At 35.8% G+C, this 24,031-nt stretch overlaps 1 protein-coding gene across 3 annotated transcripts in view; it reads left to right on the forward strand.

The window, feature by feature from the left end:
* CSMD3 (CUB and Sushi multiple domains 3) overlaps nucleotides 1–24,031 on the forward strand; it is a 796,263-nt gene that overhangs the window by 638,351 nt on the left and 133,881 nt on the right. For all 3 annotated transcript variants that reach the window (XM_075141259.1, XM_075141260.1, XM_075141261.1), the window contains 7 exons: nucleotides 16–219; nucleotides 3,056–3,180; nucleotides 6,943–7,039; nucleotides 9,069–9,173; nucleotides 16,574–16,692; nucleotides 20,134–20,203; nucleotides 21,937–22,053. In XM_075141259.1, coding sequence (XP_074997360.1) covers nucleotides 16–219; nucleotides 3,056–3,180; nucleotides 6,943–7,039; nucleotides 9,069–9,173; nucleotides 16,574–16,692; nucleotides 20,134–20,203; nucleotides 21,937–22,053 — 837 coding nt within the window. The remainder of the gene's footprint in view (nucleotides 1–15; nucleotides 220–3,055; nucleotides 3,181–6,942; nucleotides 7,040–9,068; nucleotides 9,174–16,573; nucleotides 16,693–20,133; nucleotides 20,204–21,936; nucleotides 22,054–24,031) is intronic.

The following is a 24,031-nucleotide window of genomic DNA, read 5'->3' on the forward strand; positions in this document are numbered from 1 at the left end:
TTTGTATGTTTGCAGCTGTTCCAAGAACAAGTGCAACACAGTGTAGCTCTGTGCCTGAACCAAGATTTGGAAAAAGGATTGGAAATGAATTTGCAGTTGGGTCATTGGTTCTTTTTGAGTGCAATCCAGGCTATATCCTCCATGGGTCAACAGCGATTAGATGTGATACAGTACCAAATGCATTGGCACAGTGGAATGATTCACTCCCTACATGTATTGGTGAGTTCTTAAGGCTTTTTAATAGAACTAATTACTGCCTAAAGTGTAGACCATTCTCTCTAGCTGAATGTGTTCCTTATTTGTCATCTGTACAGTATTTTACTTTTGCTTACTTTTATTCACTTTCTTCTTCATTCAGGGTTAAGATTTTATTCCCCTTTCTATTCTAACCTCTCTGTGACATTTCACAAGTTTCATGAACATACTCTGCTGCTATAAATTATATGTTAGCTTCTTTTACATTAATATCGGTGACAGTCCCTAGCTGTCCCTTAATCAAGACTCAGAAATATCAGTTTGTGCCCTGACTGCTTGCAAGACTAAGATGCTCTCACCTTGCAGATCTCAAACAAGATATGGCAAGCTCTTAGGAAGAACACTACTATATTAAAGATTTAGAAATAGTTATGCTAATATTTTATTGCTTGTCAGAAAAAAAGCAGTAATGTTTCAGATCAGGAAATATACTTTGTCTGGTTCTAGTCATATGAGATTAAATTCTCAAAATTAAATACTTAAATTAATGTGCATCCATTGACATTTATAAAGCTGATTTACACCAACTGGAAATCTGGTGATTGTGCTGAAAAGCCCCACAGTAAAAAGATAAAATTCTAATGGTACATTTTTCCATAGGCTTATGTCAAGGGCAAATATGGCACATTTACATATTAAGTTTTATTAGAGTTTGGCTTTTTTATATGAAAAAACCCTGTTGTTTATAAATGAATTAAAATTGGTTATCATTTCAAAGATATTTTTGCAATGCCATCAAACTTTTCTACTTGTAACATTTGTTGCAGTACTGACTGCATTATACATTAATTTTATGCAAACTGAATACACTGAAAACTATTCATTTTGAGGATGAAGATATCTGAAGAACTCCATTCCCAACCAAAGCAGTAAATATATGTATGAGTTAAAGTTACTTTACTTTTCTTGACAGAGAACAGATTTTTTTATAAAAATGATCCTAATCCATTGCAAAAACCACGTTATGATATTAACTCCAGCATTAAGAAGTACATAAGCAGAGTTTTAGATGATTGGAGGAGACAAGAATAGAAAACATTTTTTCATTAGGTTGATTTGAATCTTCTGTCCTAATCAGCCGATTATGCATGGTAGAGTGAGTTGTTTTCAGTATAATAAAAGATTTTCTCCAAAATACTAAAATCTTGATAGATATCAAGACAAATATCACTGGGTCATATTAATAAAATAGGATTAACCAGTTTTTATACACAAATAATGTTTATTTAGACTGTTTCAGGCATAGAAATAGAACCACAATTTATATATCAATAAGAAGCTGAAGTATATAGCTGTATTTCATTTATTCTTGGTGATTACAGTTTAATCAGTAGAGTTAGAATCATGGAATGATACAGGTTGGAAAAGACCTCTAAGATCGTCGTGTCCAACCGTGTCCAACTGTTGTACTATTTACCCCCTTGAAATGTATTCTATTTGTTTTTCAGATATAGCAACTCAACAAAGTGTTGAAATAATTATTTTGGCCATTGATCACAATATATTATTGATATTTTAATATATGATTTAGTCTGTGGAAGAGAAAGCTGTCTGTCTCTAGGCAAGTTGAACTGAGAAAAGGTTACAGGCCACCTTATGTGTGAAAATCACTGTGCCAATAAAGATGATAAAATATATATGAGGTGAAAATTGCATTGAACTAAATCAGTTTAATAATAGAAGTGGTAGACATGACCATATTAAATTGCCTTAACTCTAGCGAATGCTTGAATATTTCCTTACAGATAGTAGACATCAATCATTCTGTCTGTTCATCCTTTTATGAGTAATTATTTAAACACTTTAAGTGACACTGACCTTTAGTTTATGCATGTAGTTCCCAACAGATTCTAGCAATTATATGCCACAGAAAATGTAGCTACAGTATTCATTATTAAGATAAGTTGCATTCTCCTATCTATTTTCTAAATCCTCATATTTGTAGCTAATGAAATCCATTCAGAACTTAGTTATGTTGCATAGAAGTGATACATTAACTTCTAATGATTTTGATAAATCATCTCATCAATCTTTTCCTTCAACTTCTTAAATACCAGCAGAATATCTGTATCTAGATTAAGCTGTAATAGTCTTTGTCCCTGTTAGAGCATCTAATGATCTAGACAAGACAAATTCAGCTTGAACATTCAGAAGAGAAACTTGATGGTACTGAATGTCTACTGTCCTATTTCATGCATAACACTTTTGTTAATCCATGGGCATGGACATGATGAGCGCAGTCTTGCAAGCATTTAGCAGTTTCTTTACTAATGTGATAGATCCATAGTCTGTAATGGGGTAACTCACACAAGCAAAGAGAACAGTCAAGGAGTTGAGACTGGTGCTATTAATTATTCAGAAAACAACAAAGTAGCAATATTAAGAAAGAATGTGTCTTTTACACACAGTTTTATCTTTTATACTAATACAATACATAACTGTTCAAAATTCATTCTTAACCCCTAAAAAATATTGCTTTATATTTGTAAGATTACTAGGAGACAATGGAAAGGATTTCACTTTGTCAAAGATCAGTTAAATAAGAGGAATATGAGCATGATTCTGTCAGGCAGAAAACTGACATAATTCTAATTTTCCTTTATTCTTATTTGGTCATTTTAAAGAAGATTTTTGAGATACAAGGTTTTATTTTCCTGAAGTGAATATAAATTTTTCAATGTACATAAATTTAAAAAAGTTTTCAGCCATGGTATGCTGAACATTGTGTAAGTTTTTATAATAACTTTTCTCACTTCTGAAGCTTCATACTTCTTTTCTTGCCTTGTGAATTTCCTTTCAGTGCCCTGTGGTGGAATTTTAACAAAGCGCAAAGGGACCATTTTGTCTCCTGGTTACCCTGAGCCTTATGATAACAATCTGAATTGTGTGTGGAAGATCACAGTACCAGAGGGAGCTGGGATTCAAGTAAGTATACTTGCTATTTGCTTGTTATCATCATGTTTAAAACTGTTTTTTTCTGATGCAAGAGCATGAAAATATCATTTATTCATACATTTTCTATCTCACTAATGATTCTCACAATGGAATTTATTGCACATCTTTTTATTCACACAGTTGTTAAAAGTTACAAGATTTACAAAAATCTTAAAAGATGCACTTGTAACTTTTTACTTAGAAAAAAATAACCAATAATTTAAAATGTGTTATTTCAATAGGTCAGTGACTCCTTGTAAGCCAAAGGAAATAGAGAGGCTTTCCTGTGACTTTTTTTTCCTCTCCCAAAATGGATAAGTCTCCTCTAACAGAGTGAAATTAAGTGGGTTGCTTCCATGGACAAGTTATATATGTTTTCCTAGAAACTTTGTTATTTACTCTATAGTTATGGAAGTTCATGGTGATATAAAGACACTTCAGTATGTTTCAACATGAGATGGGAATTGTTCCTTTAAAATATTGTCAGAAATCTCGTTTACTAAAATTTAGATTAAGAAGTTCATGGAACACATAGCAGAAAAATATCCATTAAGTTAAGTCATGTCTGTCTCACTCTTTAGAGGTCACTGAAGAAACTGACAGAAATCTGGTTATTGGAAAGGCAGTTGAGTTTAGTAAGCTAGAACTTTTAAGCATCATCTAATAAAATTCCTAGCAAAACGCATATCAAGAAACCATGTTAGCAAGTTTTCTATATCTACCCTTGGTTCAAAATATAATTACAGTAGAAAATGAATAAATGAAGAATTCAGTTTCTGTAGGTAAAAATTTAATACTGAAAATCAGGAAAACCATTGTGAACAGTTTATTAAAGCTTTTTAATAAATTACAACACAGAGCTTTTAAGGTATTCTACTGCGTCAAGAAAAGTTTTAAAAATTTAATAAGTTTATACTTTGCTACTTTATAAGCATTCAGAAAAACCTATTTTTGTTTTAAATTACTAAACATCTTCAGAAAAACGTAAAAGCTTTATGGAAGAACACAGAAATGACCACAAATACAACCTAAATCCATACATGATAACATTTATAAGTTCAATTTTCAAAGCCACCAATGTCCATTAACAACAGTATTTAATAACCTAAATCAGTTTTGAGATTGATTTTGAGGAACGCTACTTGATTTAAACAGTTGACAAAGTTAGGATACTTTGTTCTGTGTATTTCTTTTACAATCAGTAATATAAGTTAAACACTAGGAGGATAGTTCAGAGTATTTAAATTAGGCATTATTTGGCATCCTGACTTAGGCAGTCAGTGTTGCTTTTTGGAAGTCTCTTATCACAGACTGCATTAGGTGATTAAATTACTAACTTTGATTTCAAGCTAGGTGTCTAATCTGCATGATATTCTTTTGCTCCAGAGTCATAATAAAAAGATATATTTACTGTTTGCTTTTTTCCTAGTTCTCCTGAGTTTTTTTGCTGAGCTAGCAAATACCATCCTTCCTTTTTATTATCAGTTACTGAATAAGTTATTCATTTATACTTGTATAAATGTAATGACAACAGGGCAGTTTCATGGGCATACCTGTATGATAGTAATTAGATCTGTACAATGTTTAATATTGTCACTGAAGCAGGACAGTCATGAAGTATGATATTCATGCTGGATCCTTTAAATCCTGTCTGATCTTCAGGGCTGAAAAACTGAATATACATATATAAAAATGTAATTATTACTGTGAAAATCAGCTACTTGAGGCAACATTTGAAAAGTTGGGTGACTGATTTTTTCCAACCTAAGAATGCATGCAAATGCGGATATTCAAGATACTGTGATAGCTCTTGCTTTTGTGTTTACGTAAATGCATAAAATATCTGGACATTTTTCCTGACCAATATTTATTCCCTCAAAGTTACAAAGACACTTTCCCAGCTTTAAAGGAGATGAAAATAATATATCACCAATGCATATTCCTCTGTGAAATATGTAGATGGAATTTTAAACTATTTAGGTATAATATCTATCGATGTGTATGATTATGTTGTTGAATTTGTTGAAAGAGTGTGATTAGATGTAAATACTGAACTGTCTCCTACCAAATCGAAAAGCAGACATTTAAAAGTAGATTTAGGTAAATAGGAAGAATGTGCACTAAAAGCCTGCCTTCAGGCACCAAACTTAAATACCTTATATCATGAAATAAATCTACCATGGTTCCTTATAAAGTTAGGGCAGAAAGGCACCTCGAGTAGATAATTCAAAACATCTAATATAGACTCTGGCTCTGAATCACTGCCTGAAGGTGTGTCTGTCTATTTATTGACTACATGGGGAGGTTAGGGCAACCAGCATCAGTTCCACTAAAATAGATGTTTTAAATTAGGTGTTTTATGACAAATATAAAAACTGTCAGCAGCAACAATCTAGCCCTGAAAACACATAAAAAACATTAGATAATTTGCAATTTGTTCTGGAGGTTTCCTAGGTGCTTACACTTCCAATTCTGTATGTCTTCAGAAATATCCCTGACAGAGACAACACCCATCAGTTTCACCTAAATCCCCTGTGAACTAAAAAATAACCAGACAAGTCTTAAAGTTTTATGAGAGACCAGATCCAGTGGGTTTCCTGCAAGTATCTAAAACATGCTAAGAGTCAGGGCCTTTGCATTGCTTCACTTCTTAAAAAAAAAAAAAATCATCCTTTGGCTGTAGTATCTGAACAATTCCTACAAAAAGTACAGTGTTGAAGACCCCCATCCAAGAAATAGGTAGCCAAACTGAACATTCCTTTTACCTAGAGGAAAGTCCAAATTATATATTTCACCTGGAAAAATAACTTCATTACCTAGTTGTACTGGAACCAGTGCTTATTTCTTCTGTTGAAGTTATTCCATATTGGAGAAAATAAAAGGAAGAATAAGTGAGGCAGAACAACAGTAAAAGAAGCATAATCCGCTAGCTTAGTGTCTAAGGTACCCCTTTTTGAGAGTGGTTGGGGTTTCATCCATGCTTCTGTCACTCTTTAAATGCTTTTAATTAAACAGTTATTTCACTAAAACAAAAAAATGCCAGACCCTCTTCCCTCCAAAACAGGATCAGGAACCTGCCATTTTTCTGCTTTGTGGGGAGCGTTTTCACTCTATGAGAACAGATATATCCTCCCTCTTGCAGTCTATCTGCTTTCCACTTTGCATCTCCTTACGAGTGGAAGGATGTTGTCACCTCTGGAAGGAATGAAGTGAATGTTCTGCCTTTTGCTTGTAGCATGCTAGTGACTGCTCCTCCTCAGGACATGAGTCAATGATGAAGGTAACCGAACACAGGAGGCTCCTCTTACCTGGAGGCAGAATTGAACATGGAAAGATAGATGAAGCAGTGTCCATCACTGTGGGACTCTTTTTAGCCTTGGATAAACTAGAGAGAATCACAAAGAAACTGCAGTAATTGATGATATCATGTTTTGTCTTCCCCTCAATGTCCTCCCAACGAGGGAATCATATTATATACCCAGATGATTTTCACAGTTGCGTGACTTGTTAGAGGTAATATGTGGTTGTCATTAAGGGTCACAGGATTTAGAAGTCTGAATTGGCAATTAAATACAAAAAATGTTGCAATGCAATTTTATTCACTTAATGATGATTTTCCATTCTCTTTGATAATGAAAGCAGGACACAACTTTTTATGATTGAAAGTAACAGAGGCTACAATTACAGTCATCTTTGTGCTTGAATACAGAGGGGAAGAAGTTTATGTTCTTTACTTCACATTTTTCTTCATAGGTGCAAGTGGTGAGTTTTGCCACAGAACACAACTGGGATTCCTTAGACTTTTACGATGGTGCTGACAACAATGCTCCAAGGCTTGGAAGTTATTCAGGTGACTGAGAAGATGTTACAATAAGTGTCTCACAGATTCAACTCTTTATTGTAAACACACAGCTTTTTCTAGTTTGTGTGTGTGTGTGTGTGTGTGTGTATGTTTTCCTCCTATAATCAACAACAGGTAGTATTCTTTCTGTTTCAATCAGTCATCTCTCAGCGGACTTCCATAAAGCTGAATATTGGAAAAAGATAGAAATGGAATAACATTCAGAGGCTTCCAAACTAGATATCTATTAATCTCATTTTTTACCCACATCTTATAGCAGGGTCCAGAAATATAGACTTCTAAAAGAGATGCCTCTTGAAATTGTACATGACTAAAGGATGCATTCTTTATCCTTATTTTAGATAAAAGAGACGGTTCTGTTTGCCTTACTTTTTCTTGTTCTGTTTTGTTTTCTTTTATTCTACTTCATTCTTGTATATGGAATGAGATCACAGACAATAAGATTGTTGTCTTGTCTTGTGCTGAAACACAAATAAATAATCAATCACATTTCTAAGAACAGCCCTACAAAATACTTTCAGAGCTACTTAATATATTTGGCTGTTACATTTAAAATTATTCCAGTTACAGGATTTGCTCATGCTTTTATGAAAACCCTAGTGAATATTTCTCCTTTTGTGGATAAAGGCATGTAAAATTCAGGCATACACTTCGCTGGGTAAAAAACTGGCTGGACGGCCGAGCCCAGAGAGTTGTGGTGAACGGAGTTAAATCCAGTTGGTGGCCGGTCACAGGTGGTGTTCCCCAGGGCTCAGTATTGGGGCCAGTTCTGTTTAATAGCTTTATCAATGATCTGGACAGGGGTATCAAGTGCACTCTCAGTAAGTTTGCAGACGACACCAAGTTGGGTGGGAATGTTGCTCTGCTTGAAGGTAGAAAGGCTCTGCAGAGGGACCTGGACAGGCTGGATTGATGGGCTGAGGCCAATTGTATAAGGTTCAAAAAGGCCAAGTGCCAGGTCCTGCACTTGGGTCACAACAACCCCAGGCAACGCTACAGGTTTGGGGAAGAGTGGCTGGAAAGCTGCCTGTTAGAAAAGGACCTGGGGATGTTGGTCAACAGCTGACTGAACGTGAGCCGGCAGTGTGCCCAGGTGGCCCAGAAGGCCAATGGCATCCTGGCCTGTATTAGAAATAGTGTGGTCAGCAGGAGTGGGGAAGTGATTGTCCCCGCCCTGTACTCGGCACTGGTGAGGCCGCGTCTTGAATACTGTATTCAGTTTTGGGCCCCTCACTACAAGAAGGACATAGAGGTGCTGGAGCGTGTCCAAAGAAGAGCAATGAAGCTGGTGAAGGGTCTAGAGCACAAGTCCTATGAGGAGCGGCTGAGGGAACTGGGGTTGTTTAGTCTGGAGAAAAGGAGGCTGAGGGGAGACCTTATTGCTCTCTACAGCTACCTGAAAGGAGGTTGTAGTGAGGTGGGTGTTGGTCTCTTCTCCCAAGTAGCTAGTGATAGGATGAGAGGAAATGGCCTCAAGTTGTGCCAAGGGAGGTTTAAATTGGATATTAGGAAAAATTGAAAGGGTTGTCAAGCGTTGAAACAGGCTGCCCAGGGAAGTTGTTGAGTCACCATCCCTGGTAGTATTTAAAAGACGTGTAGACGTGGTGCTTAGGGACATGGTTTATTTGTGGACTTGGCAGTATTAGGTTAATGGTTGGACTTGATGATCTTAAAGGTCCTTTCCAACTTAAATGATTCTATGACTTTATGATTCTATGATAATATAAATTTATATTAGATCCTGATTTCCTGGGTGTGTACAGTTCATGTCTCTGATATTTTGGTGCACTGAAAATATAATAAATCTTTTATAGGGGCAGATATTTGATAACATCCATGATGACAAAATATGGTGGGATTGGTTATGCGACCTCTCTCTCTCTCCCTCCCATCCTCTCTCCCCCCTTTTGCCCTTTCTCTTTTTCTCTTTCTCTCTTTTTATACACACACACATATTTATGTATATATTTAGTTCAATTTCTGTGCATTTCAATAATATTTTGATTTCTCTTTTCAGGAACAACCATACCTCCACTTCTCAACAGCACATCAAATAATCTGTACCTAAATTTTCAATCTGATATCAGTGTTTCAGCTGCTGGATTTCATCTTGAGTATACAGGTAATGCAGAAATGTTCAATTAATTAAGAGTGCTTGCTGGTTCCAGACATCAGATGTACCTAAACTATATGAAAGAGGAATATTCAGTTCTATTGCACATAATGAGCTACATACCATTACTTCAAAGTCATTGGTAAAATCCTCATTTAATTCCAAGGGAGCAAGATCAGGCCTGAAACCTGTACCGTAAGGACTGGGAAGTCTAGTTTGTCTTGCTTTCACCTTTAATTTGTTTTTGCTCTCTAAAATGCTTTTCTGAACATACAGTAGCCAGGAGTAAATGCAGATATGCTCATGTGACAATCCTAATACCAAGATATAACATATTTATATAATTGTTGCAGGCAAAACCAGCATACTGATTTGGGTGATTTCAATATAGCTTCTTTGCCAATTAACAATTAACTACTGATTCTGGTATTGAAGAAGAATAATAACAAACAAACTCTTAGGAAAATCTCCCCTGCTTCCCTCTGGACACCACACACACACACTTCTTTGTTCTCCAGCGCTCTTGCCACACACTGCACTCTGTCCCTTTGGTGAGGCCAGGCAGTGCAGCAGATTGGGCCGGTTTCCTATGGTTCCTGTGGTCCCTTTAGGGTCCCACCTCTTCATGCCTGCTCGAGTGGACCCTCGGGCTCCAGCCCCTGCTCAGCCAGCTGCTTCGGCTGCAGCCTCTGCTTAGTCATGCTCTTCTCTCTGTCCTCCTCCAGTGAGGCATCCTCTCTCCTCCTGCTCCGGCCTTGTTGTTCCTTTTCTTGGTGCTTACCACCTTTTCTTAAATATGTTTTCACAGAGGCACATCTGCGTGTTTCAGACACCACAAACTCCTCTGGCGGGTGCAGCTGTGTCCTGCGGTGTGTCCGTTGGACCCGGCTGGAACCGGCTGGAACCAGCTATGTTCTGCACAGTCCCTGGTCTCTTCCCACAGATGCCACCCCTCCAGCCCCACACCCCGCCCTGCCCCCCCCCCCCAAATCTGCAAATTATGCCCAATACAATAATATATGTACTATATAGTATGTATTTTAAATATATATGTGTAGGACATGAAAAGCAATCGCTCTCAGCGAAAATGAGAGAATGAATAAACTGAAAATAGCAGCGGTGTTTCTTAACTAACTGACAAATGCTCACAGGTTGGTGAGAACACAGCAGAATTATTTTAAATGTTTTTATTATTGCCGAGTACCTCACCAGCAGAAAAGGCTGTAATTATAAACATACTTTCTGTCTGAATAAGATTACCTTAGCTGACTGACAGGAATTCTGGCACTAATATTTTGTTGCAGATTTTTTTTTTTCTTCCCAGCTCTGCGGTTCCCTCTGCTCATATTGGTTCTGGTGTCTGATCTGCATAACCGTGTCACAGTTATTTCTTGTCAGTTTTACAGTATGCAAATCCCATGTTCTGGTTGTCTGATTAGCCAGTTGGAGAACATGGCCTTGCAAAATCGCTGCCTGATCACTTGTCTATAATTAAACATTAATTATAGGTTAGAATTATCCTGCCATTTGCTTGAAATGCAGATACTCTCTCAACTGTTACAACTTCAGAGGGTAAAAAACTGCAGGAAGTTATGAAAACAAAGTAAAATGAGACTGAATGCAGTGAAAGTGAAAATGCATCTGTGTATTCCTATGTGTCCAAATAACCGAAATGTGTAGTGTAATGCTGGTATACAACTTTCACCTCTAAATATTCACAGTATATCATTTAATATATTGGTCCGTGCCAAGAACAGTAGCTATATATGTATGCATGGATTTATACAAGGGTGCAGGTGTGAATCTGTACATATATAATATGTTTTCTGTGTGAATGTATAAATCCAAAATTATATGCTGAAAATTTGTGATTCAGGAAAGAATATTGACGCCCCTCAGTAGATACCCAATTAACCAGTAGCTGAGTGAAATATGCTAATTTACAAGATTAATGATTTATTAACTTTTCATGTGCAGGTGATAGAGATACGTGATTAAAACATCATACAGACTTTGGGATGGAGTGAGGCAATTGCAAAACAATGTCTAAACCTGTAACCTTTATTGTAAACAAATAAATTTTAAGGGCAAAAATTTTGTAGCAAGTAAAGAATTGCAGTTGGAGAGTAAACTGATGAATTCTGAATTAAGATTTTCTGTGATATGTGATATATTTTATAAAGATATGCTCTAAAATAAACAAAAATTATTGTGCATGTGTGGGAATTATTGAAGTAAAATTTCTGGTATTCGAAGTACAGAATAGGATTAAGTGACCATAATAACTCCATAAAATCTGTGGAATACACAATCTATAAATTGTAAGTAAGAAAAATAAAATAGAAGATATTGTCAAGATTATTTTGATGTTTAAAATAGAGGTACATGGTAACTAAATTCCTATACTTCAAATTGCAAAATAATGAAATGATTTTGTAGAATAAATGTGGAAAAATATAAAGCATTAGGCATTCCTGTTTGTTTACCACTCTGGCTCACACCACAGAACTAAAGCATGGTTTCAGAGCATGCAATCTGGATTCCTGTCATGCAAAACTAAATAGGACTGTGTACTTCAACATCTTGGCTAATGCCTTCAGCCACTGAGCCACATGGACAATCAGCCTATAGGACCAGACTAACTAAAGTTAATAATAATAAAACCTTTTAGTTTAGCACTTAGTGTGGATTTTGAGTCCTAAGCACCAGCTGTTTCAGTCCGTAGATCCATGACTGTTATTCCCCACTACTCACTAAGAAGGACATAGTGTCTATTACCTGTGGATTGGATGAATTGGATGAATTGGAGGAAAGTTTTATTAATTTTTTTTTTCATCTGTAGCTTATTTTTTTTTCCAAGAAGAGACTACATAAAATTCTGTATTGGGCTGAATCATGAACTTGATACCAGAGATTAATACTTTCTCATCATTGCTGGAAGAAAGACAGCTTGTGTGTCTTGTGTATCTTCTGGATTTTTGTCTCCTGCAGCTTTCTGCAACAGAGAGACAGGAATTGTTGTCAGGATTCCAGAACTCACAATACTGCTATATTTCTACTGAAATTTCTCCAGAAATGCATTGATCAGAACAGAGTTCACTCTCCTCAGTTGTGCTGGTCATCTCTGACTCTCAGACAACATTTCCTGCTCTAAAAGTTATGATTACATTTTTAGAGATAGTTAGTAAATAGAGAGTAATGGCCCCATTTTAATGCCAGTGTTACAATGCAATAGATTTATTGCATTTCACTGGAGCCTATACTGACAGAGGTCATCATGAGGAGTCAGCTAAACTAAAGCCTTAGTCTTTGAAGTATCAGTGCACAGTTCTCATTGAAAATCACATCAGAGTTAAATATTTATATTAAGCAATTTTCAAGTGAGTTAGACATAAACATTTTTTGTTCAATATGTAGTGCATCTTCCAAGTCTATTTCATGCATTCTAGGAGACACAAGTCTGAGGTGAAGTGCACCTCTGTTGCCAAAATGATTATTTTTTCATCTCAACAGTTTTCTGTAAGAAGGTTTCGTTCTGTTTCATTTCCAATATCTCTTTTCATCTTTTATGAATAGGTTTTTCATGCTGTCCAGTCTGAATCATTTTTTGAACTGCTACAAAATCCAAATGCAGTTTTTTATACAAAAATAAAACAAAACAAAGGGAACTTTATTTGTTGAAGAAATATTTTAAGACCAAGTAAATGGTACTTTGTCGTAAGGAACTAAGTACGCATATTCCAAAACTGAATAGTGGTCTTATCAATAATCTTTTTTCTAGCACATTTTTACTTCTTTGTTGAATCCTTAAGTTGTTATTATATTCATAACATGCACTTTATGTATTCCAATGAATACCTTAAATATGAAAATATATTACATCAACTGAAGTATGTCAACAAAGAGCACCACAGAATGGTTTGTTAAACACATAATATTTATATGTTTTGTGCCACTATAGATCTTAATTTAGTCATCATTTTCTCTAACTAAAGTTCTGCTAATTAGGTAACTGATTATGCTGTATAAATAGTAGTAATATTCTTATGTTAAGTATGTCAGATTGCCTCATACATAATTTCTACAATACTCAATATCTATTTAAAATTAGTAAAAAATATGACACACTAATTTTCATTGTAAAATATAATCCCTAGAAATCTATGGATTTAAACTGTATAATGTATAATGTATAAATACTAAAACATTTCCATAAAATTACAGTAATAACTTAAAAAATAAAAAGGGTTATTACTTTAAGACTTGTGTAGTCACAGAGTGCATTATCCAAAATTTCATTGGTAGCTTTTTATATTTAGAGCCATAGGAGCTGTTGGAGAAGGGCGAGACAGCATCAAATATTTTCTTTTTCTTTATATACAATTCTTCTTATCTAAAAATTACAAGATACTGAAAGTATGTTTTCAATGAATGCCTATGTTAAATCTCTTTTCTTTCTAATGCCATTGCTCGTGAAAGTTTAAAAATCTAACACATTATACTGAGATAGTAGTATATTGTGGTTCAAGGAACTAGTCATGCACTACAAATGAGTCAATAATGAACAGAGTGCAGTTTATGAATACATTTATGATTTCACCTGAATAACTATCATGATACTCTAAAGACACAAGTTGTCTGAACTAGCCCTCAGCTGGGAAGGCAGCAAACCCTGTTATGTTTCAGTTTGTTGAAAGACATTTTAGACATTCAAACAGTATTTTTTCCCAAACATTATTTTATTAATTGAAGTGAGAGCACAATAGGATGAATACCTGTGATCTGGTTTGATCTGTTAAGATACCTACTCTGAGAAAGATATTTAAATGAACTCATTTCACATTGCAAGGCCTGAGTATTTACATAGTAAGGTTTTGCATTTCAGCCGAGAGTTCAGTAATTGAAAATACTAACTCTTTCCTTAGCTGTTTAAAATAGATTATAAGCACTCATCTGTGTAAGCCAAGTACTGCTGTTCTTTTGCATTTGTACATTATACATGAGCTGGATCACTGTCTGGATCTCTGAAATGTAAAAAGTGGATCTAAGCCCATCAGCCATTTTCAAAATAGATTCTTTGATGTTCTTCTTGTTTGCAGTTTGAGAAGAGAAACTAAGAATTTGAAAGATAAAAATAATTTGTTATGTAGAAATAGGTTGCAAAATACTCACATCATTTTGTACATGGCAAATATGGGATCATTATGGGATCAGTAAGTGTGTGATCAATATATACAAAAGTATTACTGTCATAGAGAAAGAAACATTACATCCTTTTCTGTGAACTTGAAAGAAATACTAACTTTTTCAAAGTAGCAGTATTCCTTTCCACACAAAATGAGGCAAACTAGTATTGAATATTATGGGTAACATCTTGTTGCTAAATTGTGTAAGTTCCTTAATATCAAATTAAAAAAAAAAAAAAAAAAAAAAAAGAAATCACAAAGATAACAGTGACCAAAAGTAATGAGTACAACTGCTCAGTCTGTGGACCTGTATGAGTTATTTCTGATTCCCATTAATGGATATCTGCAGTAAAAAATATAAAAACATTTTTATATATAAAACATATATAAACATATAAAATTTCATGTGCCCAATACATTTTTAAGAACAGGAATTACAAACCAGATTATCAGTTTAATATCTACTTTCTAAATGCCAGGCATTCAATTTTTTTTTTTTTTTTTTTTTGCATTTTTACAATACAATGTTATTGTGAAATTATGGTAGTGAAAACTATTATTCATGCATAAAACATGCCTTATAGAGAAAAAATAATGTGTATGTTTTATAAATTCCTTAGAATTTGTGTTAGCTTTCAGCTTTCATATAGTATAATAATGCATCATTTTAAGAGTCTTCAAAGAGTAATTTTTACATAATGGGATTCTTACATGAAGCGATCAGTTACATTAGTAAGTTTTTAAACATGCAGAGGTTGATAATATATTGAAGTAGTGCCATTGTTGAATCCCACAACATTTCCCTATTATCCTATGTACTGATGTTTAGTTGCTTAACAGTCCTGGCTTCACAACTAGTTAGGGTGTAATTCTTACAGTAGGCAAAGAGAGTAACTATAAGCTGCTTATACTTAATGTTACACATATTCGTATATTCCTGGATCTTTCTGTGTAGATGCAGTGAAGAAGAATTTATATATTTTTCTTTTTGATGACCAAGTGTCATGGTTTAACCCCAGCCAGCAACTCAGCCCCACACAGCCACTCGCTCACTCCCCTCTGGTGGGATGGGGGAGAGAATCGGAAGAATAAAAGTGAGAAAACTCTGGGTTGAGATAAAGACAGTTTAATAGGGAAAGCAAAAGCTGCGCACGCAAGCAAAGCAAAACAAGGAATTCATTCACTGCTTCCCATCGGCAGGCAGTGTTCAGCCATCTCCAGGAAAGTAGGGTTCCATCATGCGTAATGGTTACTTGAGAAGACAAACGCCATCACTCCGAACGTCCCCCCCTTCCTTCTTCTTCCCCCAGCTTTATATGTGAGCATGACATCATATGTTATGGAATACCCCATTGGCCAGTTGGGTCTGTTGTCCTGGCTATGCTCCCTCCCAGCTTCTAATGCACCTGGCAGAGCATGGGAAGATTTATCCTTGACTATGTAAACACTACTTGACAACAACTAAAACATCAGTGTGTTATCAACATTATTCTCATACTAAACCCAAAACACAGCACTATACCAACTACTAGGAAGAAAATTAACTCTATCTCAGCTGAAACTAGGACACCAAGAAAAAAGCATACAGTCTCTTGGCAAACTAGCTGCTATTGCAATAGAAGAGATACTTAGATACTTCATTAAAAACAGCAGATTAGGTGAAATTTGATGTAAATAATTGCTCTGTGTGTGTATGTGTGTGTACATGAATGGAAGAGTAGAGTCAGACCTCTGAAGGATTGAATGCAGGTGAGCATTTATACTTTGCACTGGTTTTCCTGTGTTTTGCACTTGGTGTGCTATTGGCCAGCATCCCCTGGAACAGATGCTGGGAAAGGAAAGAGGAGGTGCTCCCAGTTTGAATTAGGTAAGCTGTAATTAGGAGTGAGACTGGAGGTGGAAATGAATGAGTCTGAGCCAGGAGATAGTGGAAATTTAGAGGAGAGTTTGAGTTGAGACTGCAGATTTTTGGGAAGTGTTTGTTGTCACCCTGATTATTTCTTTCTTTTTCCTTTACTCAGGAAAGAAGGTTTTTCTCCTTATATAACAGTTGTTCCAAATAATACGCCACTCACTTGTCCACAGACAAACTTCTGGTACCCAAGAGCTTCCTAAAACATATCAATACAGTGTGCCTATGTACAGTGTATACAGAAGTTCTATGTGAATCTAAAAACAGATTTTATGTTCCTTAGAATGTCTAAAGTTCTCAATTTTTCACAGCTATAGGTTTGGACTCTTGTCCTGAACCACAGACCCCAAGCAATGGGATCAAAATTGGAGACAGATACATGGTTGGAGATGTGGTATCTTTCCAGTGTGACCAGGGTTATTCTCTTCAGGTGAGCCAAGTTTCCAATTTCAAATGATGTCATTTAGTTCTTTAACATGGTTATGTTTGAGCCTGTCAAAATGAAACGGACACTGAACTCTTCAGGAATTGTGAACATGTGAATCATAGAATCATACAGGTTGGAAAAGACCTCTAAGATCATTGTGTCCAACCGTCAACCCAACACACCATGCCCACACCATGTCCCTAAGGGCCTCATCTACACGTCTTTTAAATACCTCCAGGGATGGTGACTCAACCACTTCCCTGGGCAGCCTCTTCCAAGGCCTGACCACTCTTTCAGTAAAGAAATTTCTCCTAATGTCCAATCTAAACCTCCCCTGGCGCAACTTGAGGCCATTTCCTCTCGTCCTATTGCCTGTTACTTGGCAGAAGAGACCAACACCCACCTCACTACAACCTCCTTTCAGGTAGTTGTAGAGCGCAATGAGGTCTCCCCTCAGCCTCCTCTTCTCCAGGCTAAACAACCCCAGTTCCCTCAGCCACTCCTCAGAAGACTTGTGCTCCAGGCCCTTCACCAGCTTCGTTGCCCTCCTCTGGACACGCTCCAGCACCTCAATGTCCTTCTTGTAGTGAGGGGCCCAGAACTGAATACAGCATTCGAGGTGCGGCCTCACCAGTACCGAGTACAGGGGCACGATCACTTCCCTACTCCTGCTGGCCACACTAGTTCTGATGCAGGCCAGGATGCCGTTGGCCTTCTTGGCCACCTGAGCACACTGCCAGCTCATGTTCAGCCGGCTGTCAATCAGCACCCCCAGGTCCTTTTCCTCTGGGCAGCTTTCCAGCCACTCTTCCCCAAGCCTGTAGCGTTGCCTGGGGTTGTTGTGGCCGAAGTGCAGGACCCGGCACTTGGCCTTGTTGAACCTCATACAGTTGGCCTCGGCCCATCGATCCAGCCTGTCCAGGTCCCTCTGCAGAGCCTTCCTACCCTCCAGCAGATCAACACTCCCGCCCAGCTTGGTGTCGTCTGCAAAGTGACTGAGGGAGCACTCGATCCCCTCATCCAGATCATTGATAAAGATATTGAACAAGACCGGCCCCAATACTGAGCCCTGGGGAACACCGCTCGTGACCGGCCGCCAACTGGATTTAACTCCGTTGACCACAACTCTCTGGGCTCGGCCGTCCAGCCAGTTTTTTACCCAGCGAAGAGTGTACCTGTCTAGGCCGTGAGCCGCCAGCTTCTCTAGGAGAATGCTGTGGGAGACAGTGTCAAAAGAATGCTGTGGGAGACAGTGTGATAAGCTTGCAGGACTGGTAGACTTTTCTGCCAAATATTAAATTAGCAACTATCCAAATATTCCATCAGAAGTGTATGGCTCTGTGCTTCCTTTGCGTTAGTGATTATAGGTTGTTATCTATTATTAGTGGCGTCTTTGGTATCAATAGCGACTAATTTGCCTCTTTGAATTAGTTAGCATATATAACCAGTAGGAATCTCTCTGTTTACAGGAAAGATCTTGAAAATATTTTTTAAAATTTGTACAGTTACACTGTAGAACCAAATCCAAAACTGAGTATTGTTTCCACTTCAAACACTCCCCAAAAGGACTAAGGTTCCAACTTATAGGTTACTTTTTTCAACAACTTTTTTTTTTTTTCTCATTTGTGACTCTGCAGATTCTACAGTCTCTACTTTATCTAGCTCTTTGAAAGCGTAAAAAGAGAGAAGAAAATCACATTACCTATGCATAGTAAAAAGAAAAGTCTTAAAGGGAGAAAATGTCTTGTATATCACAGCACATGATTAAGTGCTGATGGAGTTATTGATACCTTTGGGGTAAAATAGCAAAAGGATAACTTACCTGCCTTCCTTTCTTCATTAACATCAGTCTGGCCTGTAACACATATTGATGAGTGTCAGACTAACTAACTGAAGTTTTAAAAACACTAATAATTTCAAACATTTATTTTACATAATTCTGTGAAGACCTAAATACTGGCATCATATGTACTGCATCAAAAATAAAAATTGAATTACTTTTTGGATTACCAAATATTTTTTAAAAAGCTGCAGTTTATATATTGTGATAGAAACTAAATAAACTTGTCTGCTTCCAGATCTCAACTGCTGTTTGGATTTGGGACCTGTATCCCAGTTTCCCCTTCAAGACACAGTTCCTAGTCATGTCTGCAACCTTCTAGCATTTCAAGAATAACTGAAATGTTCTGTGATTGCAGTTCTGACAATGACTATTGAAGTTTACTTCTTCTGTTGCCTGATTTTAGCTGGTCATTCTTGGGAACAACCTGTCAATTATTTTTTTCTTCTTTGTTTTAATTTCATACTTAAATATAAATGTGTGAGCAGACAAGCCACACTAAATGGATGAAATAAAGAAAATATAAAGAACATTGGATCACAGACTGTGCAAACACACATGTAAAACCTCTTCCCTCCATATTGTTTTTCTGGTTTATACAGTATGACTTTGCCACTTCATTTTTTTTTTCCTTCTAGCAATGAGCAGATATGCCTACTTGCACTATGAAGAAAGAGTCCTTATTTTTCTCCTAGGAGAGAAAAAGAATGATGAATATACTATTCACAGTTACCCTGGATGCCTTAGAGATACTTTGTTCCCTCAAATGCAAAGGGTCTGAATTGATAAGGAGATTTAACATGAAAAACTAACTTTTCGTATGAAGGCTGAACAAACAGGCTAAAAGCTACTGAATTTTTTCTACTAGGTCATCTTAAAGTGTATACTATATGGTTTTGCAAGAATCCCAAGTGCAGTTTTCTCTTAAGATTTTTCATTTTCGTTTGCGTCTCTGGAAGACAATTACAATTACATGAGGCTGATGAACAACACAGAGGGTCACTCTGGTGGGTCTTGGAACTTATCTGTAACAGATTGCCTTGAAATCATAACATCTCATCTGTTGTAAAGGGACACATGTTGTAAAGAGAGTCCTTAAATATCTGAGCTTTTGGCAACTTAAGCCATCTGTTTCGGGGTGAAGGTAAGGACTGCATTTAGAATAGGTATTATGAATTTAAGATGTAAAGTCAGTACTGTCTAATGTATATAGTTTGTATCTTTTTATCATGTTCCACAAATGATGCAAATCAATATTATGTAAATGTTGCTTCAACTACACCTTTAGTTTCTAGACCCTTGGTTTATACTAAAGCTGGTATTATAGAATTCAGCTGGATACTGTTATACTGTTAGAAATAATATTAAGGACAGAGACACAATTCTCTAGTGGGCTAACAGTCACATAGTTAAGATTACAGTCTTCTGGGTTATGTTGAAGGTATGATACAATTCACAGTGTACAATATAAATGTTATACTTTATTGTTTTTATACATTTTGATGATGTTTTAAATTATAAATTATTTTTGTTGAGATACTAATGATGTGCCATATATTGTATATTTTTTATTATATGAATTAGCAAATATTGTGTCATTTTAGGGACATTCACATATCACCTGTATGCCTGGACCAGTAAGAAGATGGAATTATCCGATTCCAATATGCTTAGGTATGTTCAGCATACATAAACTTTCTTAAATATGCCAGAATGAGAAAGCCAAAAATAAGAGACACGTATAGGGGAAAGAATAGGGAGAACTGGAAGAACTTAATTAAAAGTTAAAATGATCAAATTAAGCTGAAGATTTTCAAAGTATACTTCACACATTTTGGCAAAGCTTTTCTGAAATGTCCAATGAGAAGAAGAAAGAATGAAATATGTTCTAGTCAGAATCTATCATCAATTCACTATCAGTGATGAGACCTCCAGAGACCCTTTAATAAACTTTTTAATAAATGTTTTAATAAATTGTTTTAATAAATTAAAACATAGTTAGTTTATTTATGAATCATTTCCACAGCAGACTGATGAGTATTATAGAAAATACTAAAATAGAAATAGCATTACATTTTCATCTCTAATAAGTTCAACATAAGGCATATCTGCCCAATTTAAGAAGATGCATTATTTTTCAAATTAAACTATATACATAACCATATTAATATTATTGGAAGAAGCACTGGAATCCTGCCAGAAGCCCAAATGAAACATCTGAAGTGTGTTTAAACATATTCTTTTTATATGATGAATAAATATGAGGGATGTAAAACTCTTTCTATTTGCATTCTCTTTCACTGAATAGAAGTGCCTTTCTGTTTGGGTTCCCTAACAATAAAAATTATCTGTATTTGTAATCTTGAATATGTAGATAGTAGGATGTTGCAGATCTCATTAAAGATTTATACTTTGCTTTTCTTCGAGACAGATTATATATCCTCTTGAGCTGCCTCACATAATCCTGTTCTTAATCCTGTGAAGTGTTAAAAACCTCCTATGAGGCACTGAGCTCCCTCAGATTAGAATTTATAAATATTCAACAAGATTCAGATATTTGTAAGAATTTTTTCAGCAGTTAGTCTTCAGTTTCCGTCATTATGCATTAACATATGTCTAGGAAGTCTGATATAATAATTGCACTGCTCTATGGTAAATTCTGAAGACAAAGATGCTGTGCGGAAATTTTAGAGGGTTTTATTTTCCTTTTTTTTTCCTTCTTTTTTGCAAGTAATGATTTTTAATTGTGTTTCAAAGGATGTAACAACGATTAATTGGACAAAACTGTTAAACAAAATTGTTTTTACCATAATTAACACCTTCAAATCTAATATTGAAGTGTAAGTTACTTTATTTGCTGATGTCATGCCTGGAAAAAGTTAAAATGAAGTTCAAATATGGATTTAGTTCAATTTCTGGAAATATATGTGTGTGTACATTTTCTAAATCTGTTTTTAGAACAGCACGATATAAATGCAGTTTTTAAAAGGCATCTTGAAGTGTCTTGAGTACAGAATCCTAAAAATACGTTATTATCTTATATTATTCAGATGCTCCTTTACAAACTAATGTGGAATTGTGTCAGTGTTGCTATAAGCTGATGTGTGCTGCTTGTTTGTTCACAATGGTGGTTCACGCAGACAGAGTGCAGAGTAAACGTTCTCTTTCCAGGTGCATGTGTCCCCCAAATTAAAATCTAGTCAATTCAGAGTAGATACGTATGTTTAAAGCATCTACTTGTAAATTACTTTGCTACAGATATTTAGTGGTAAATGAATGTGTGTGTATTTTTGAAATATAAACCTAGTTATTATTATATTATTCATGTTGGAAGGGTCTTCAATGTTCTGGATTAATTTTTGGCTCATTCTACTCCTCTGAAAAATGTCTCTGCTTTTTTTTTACAGCACAATGTGGTGGTGGCATGTCAGACTTCAGCGGAGTGATCCTCAGCCCTGGGTTTCCTGGCAACTATCCTAGCAGTTTGGATTGCACATGGACAATAAAGCTGCCTATCGGTTTTGGTATGTGTTCTTTCCTGGATTATATTTGTTGGGTTTTTTATGGATTCAAAACACTGAGCTAGATTTTAAAATATTGTGAGTATTTATCCTGACAAAAAAACGAATTTTAATTCTTTTAAAGAAGTTATCAAAACCTTAAAAGAAAGGTATAGAATAGAAAACCTACAAGGTTCTTGGTTTTTCATTTAACGTATACTACAATTTTCTAATAAAGACAGAGTTGTTTAATTAGAATTAAGCACAATTTTCTAACTTAACAGGCTTGATTTCTCTTTGTGGGGTCATAAACCCAACAAAAATAAATAGCTATCACAAATATTTTAAACCAAGTCAGTATCAGGTCAGAAGAAGTTAAAGCTACATTTGAGTTCATTATTTTATCATTAAGCTTCTTTGCATATCCTAGGGGAATATCGCAGCAGCATAGAAATTTCTTGGAAGAAGCCTCCCACTCAAAGTTGTCAAGCTTCCCATTCAAAGTGAAATTGTCAGTAACACTAGATCAAGTCCACTACAACTGGCAGATCCTTCTCAGCAGGGCTGCTACTCACCTAATCAGTTCTCATCCTGTACCAACAAATAAGGATGTTGTGCTCCAGATGCAGAACTTTCCACTTCTTGTGCAAACCTTTAAGAAGGGTTTGTTTAATCAGCCCTCAAGTTTTTCAGTGTTTCTCTGTACAGAAGTTGTGCCATTTGGTATATCATCCATATCCCCTAGTTTAGTATCCTCCAAAAATTTGTTGAGGATGCATTCTCATTATCCAGGTCTCTCATGAAGACATTGAATACTGTAAGCTCCCATAACAACCTATAGAATATTGTGCTTGTTACTGGCTATCAACTGGACATTGAATGGTTGATTATCACTCTTGGAGCCTTGAAGTTCCATTAATTTTTAACCTACTTCCTCTCCATTCATCAAGTTTATATATGTTCAGCTTCCAGACGAGAATGCTATAGAAGACTGAGTCAAAAGTCATAGCAGAGTGAGATTGTATTATATCCACTGTTCTTCCTTTGTCAATTTAATCATAGAAGGAAATAATGCTTGATCAATTGTGATTTTCTGTTAGTAAATCCATGTTGACTGCTCCTGAGTCCCTTTTTATCTTGTATGTGTTTGGAAATTGCCTCCAATTAGAAAAGTTCCATAATCTTTCCATGGACTGCAATGAACCTGCAGTTGCCATTGCCCAGGTCCTCTTTCTTGTCTTAAAGGTGGATATATCTTCAGACTTTTTCTGGTCACCAGAAGTTCTCTCATTCACCATGATTTTGCATAGGTAATATCAGCTTTCAATTACATTGGCTAACCCCTTGAACAACTTTGTGTGGATCCTATATATCTATCATTGCAAAATTTTTATTCAAAGCTAGCCAATACAGTTGTCCCCTCTAATTTTTTATACTTGTGGCACTTTTGTAGGAGCGTGCACTTGGATTTTTTTTTGATATGCTAGTTGAATGACGTGCTGTTTTTTCAGACATGCCTCACTGTTTTCTATTTTATACTTCCCATCTTCTGTCATCATCTTTACTTGATGATACAGAATTTATGGGTCTTCCACAGTAACTGAAAGTGACATCCTAAATAGTTTTCCCTTCTGCATCAGTTCAGATTCTTTCTCTCCCCTTTTTAAAATAATTTCTGTGATCTTTTTGATTATAAGTCCTGTGAGCCTATTTAAATGAAAGCCAATTGTTGTGCATGGTTTGTTTAAACTGAATAATATTAAACATTCAGTAACATTGACTTAACAGAACCTGTGGGAAATACATTATGTCAGGATAGGGATTTCCATATAGAACCTAATTACTATGTTTGCATTTTGTTCAAAAGTCACAATATTCAAGTCAGTAATTGATTTTTTTGTGTTAGCATTTTATAGAAATAGCATCGATACTTTAATTCTGCCATTACCTGAATTTTAGACAGCTTGGTGTGACAGCTTCTAGTGTTTCATCATAAGTCATA

This window comes from Calonectris borealis, chromosome 2 (genome assembly GCF_964195595.1).
Source record: "Calonectris borealis chromosome 2, bCalBor7.hap1.2, whole genome shotgun sequence".
Taxonomy (NCBI): domain Eukaryota; kingdom Metazoa; phylum Chordata; class Aves; order Procellariiformes; family Procellariidae; genus Calonectris; species Calonectris borealis.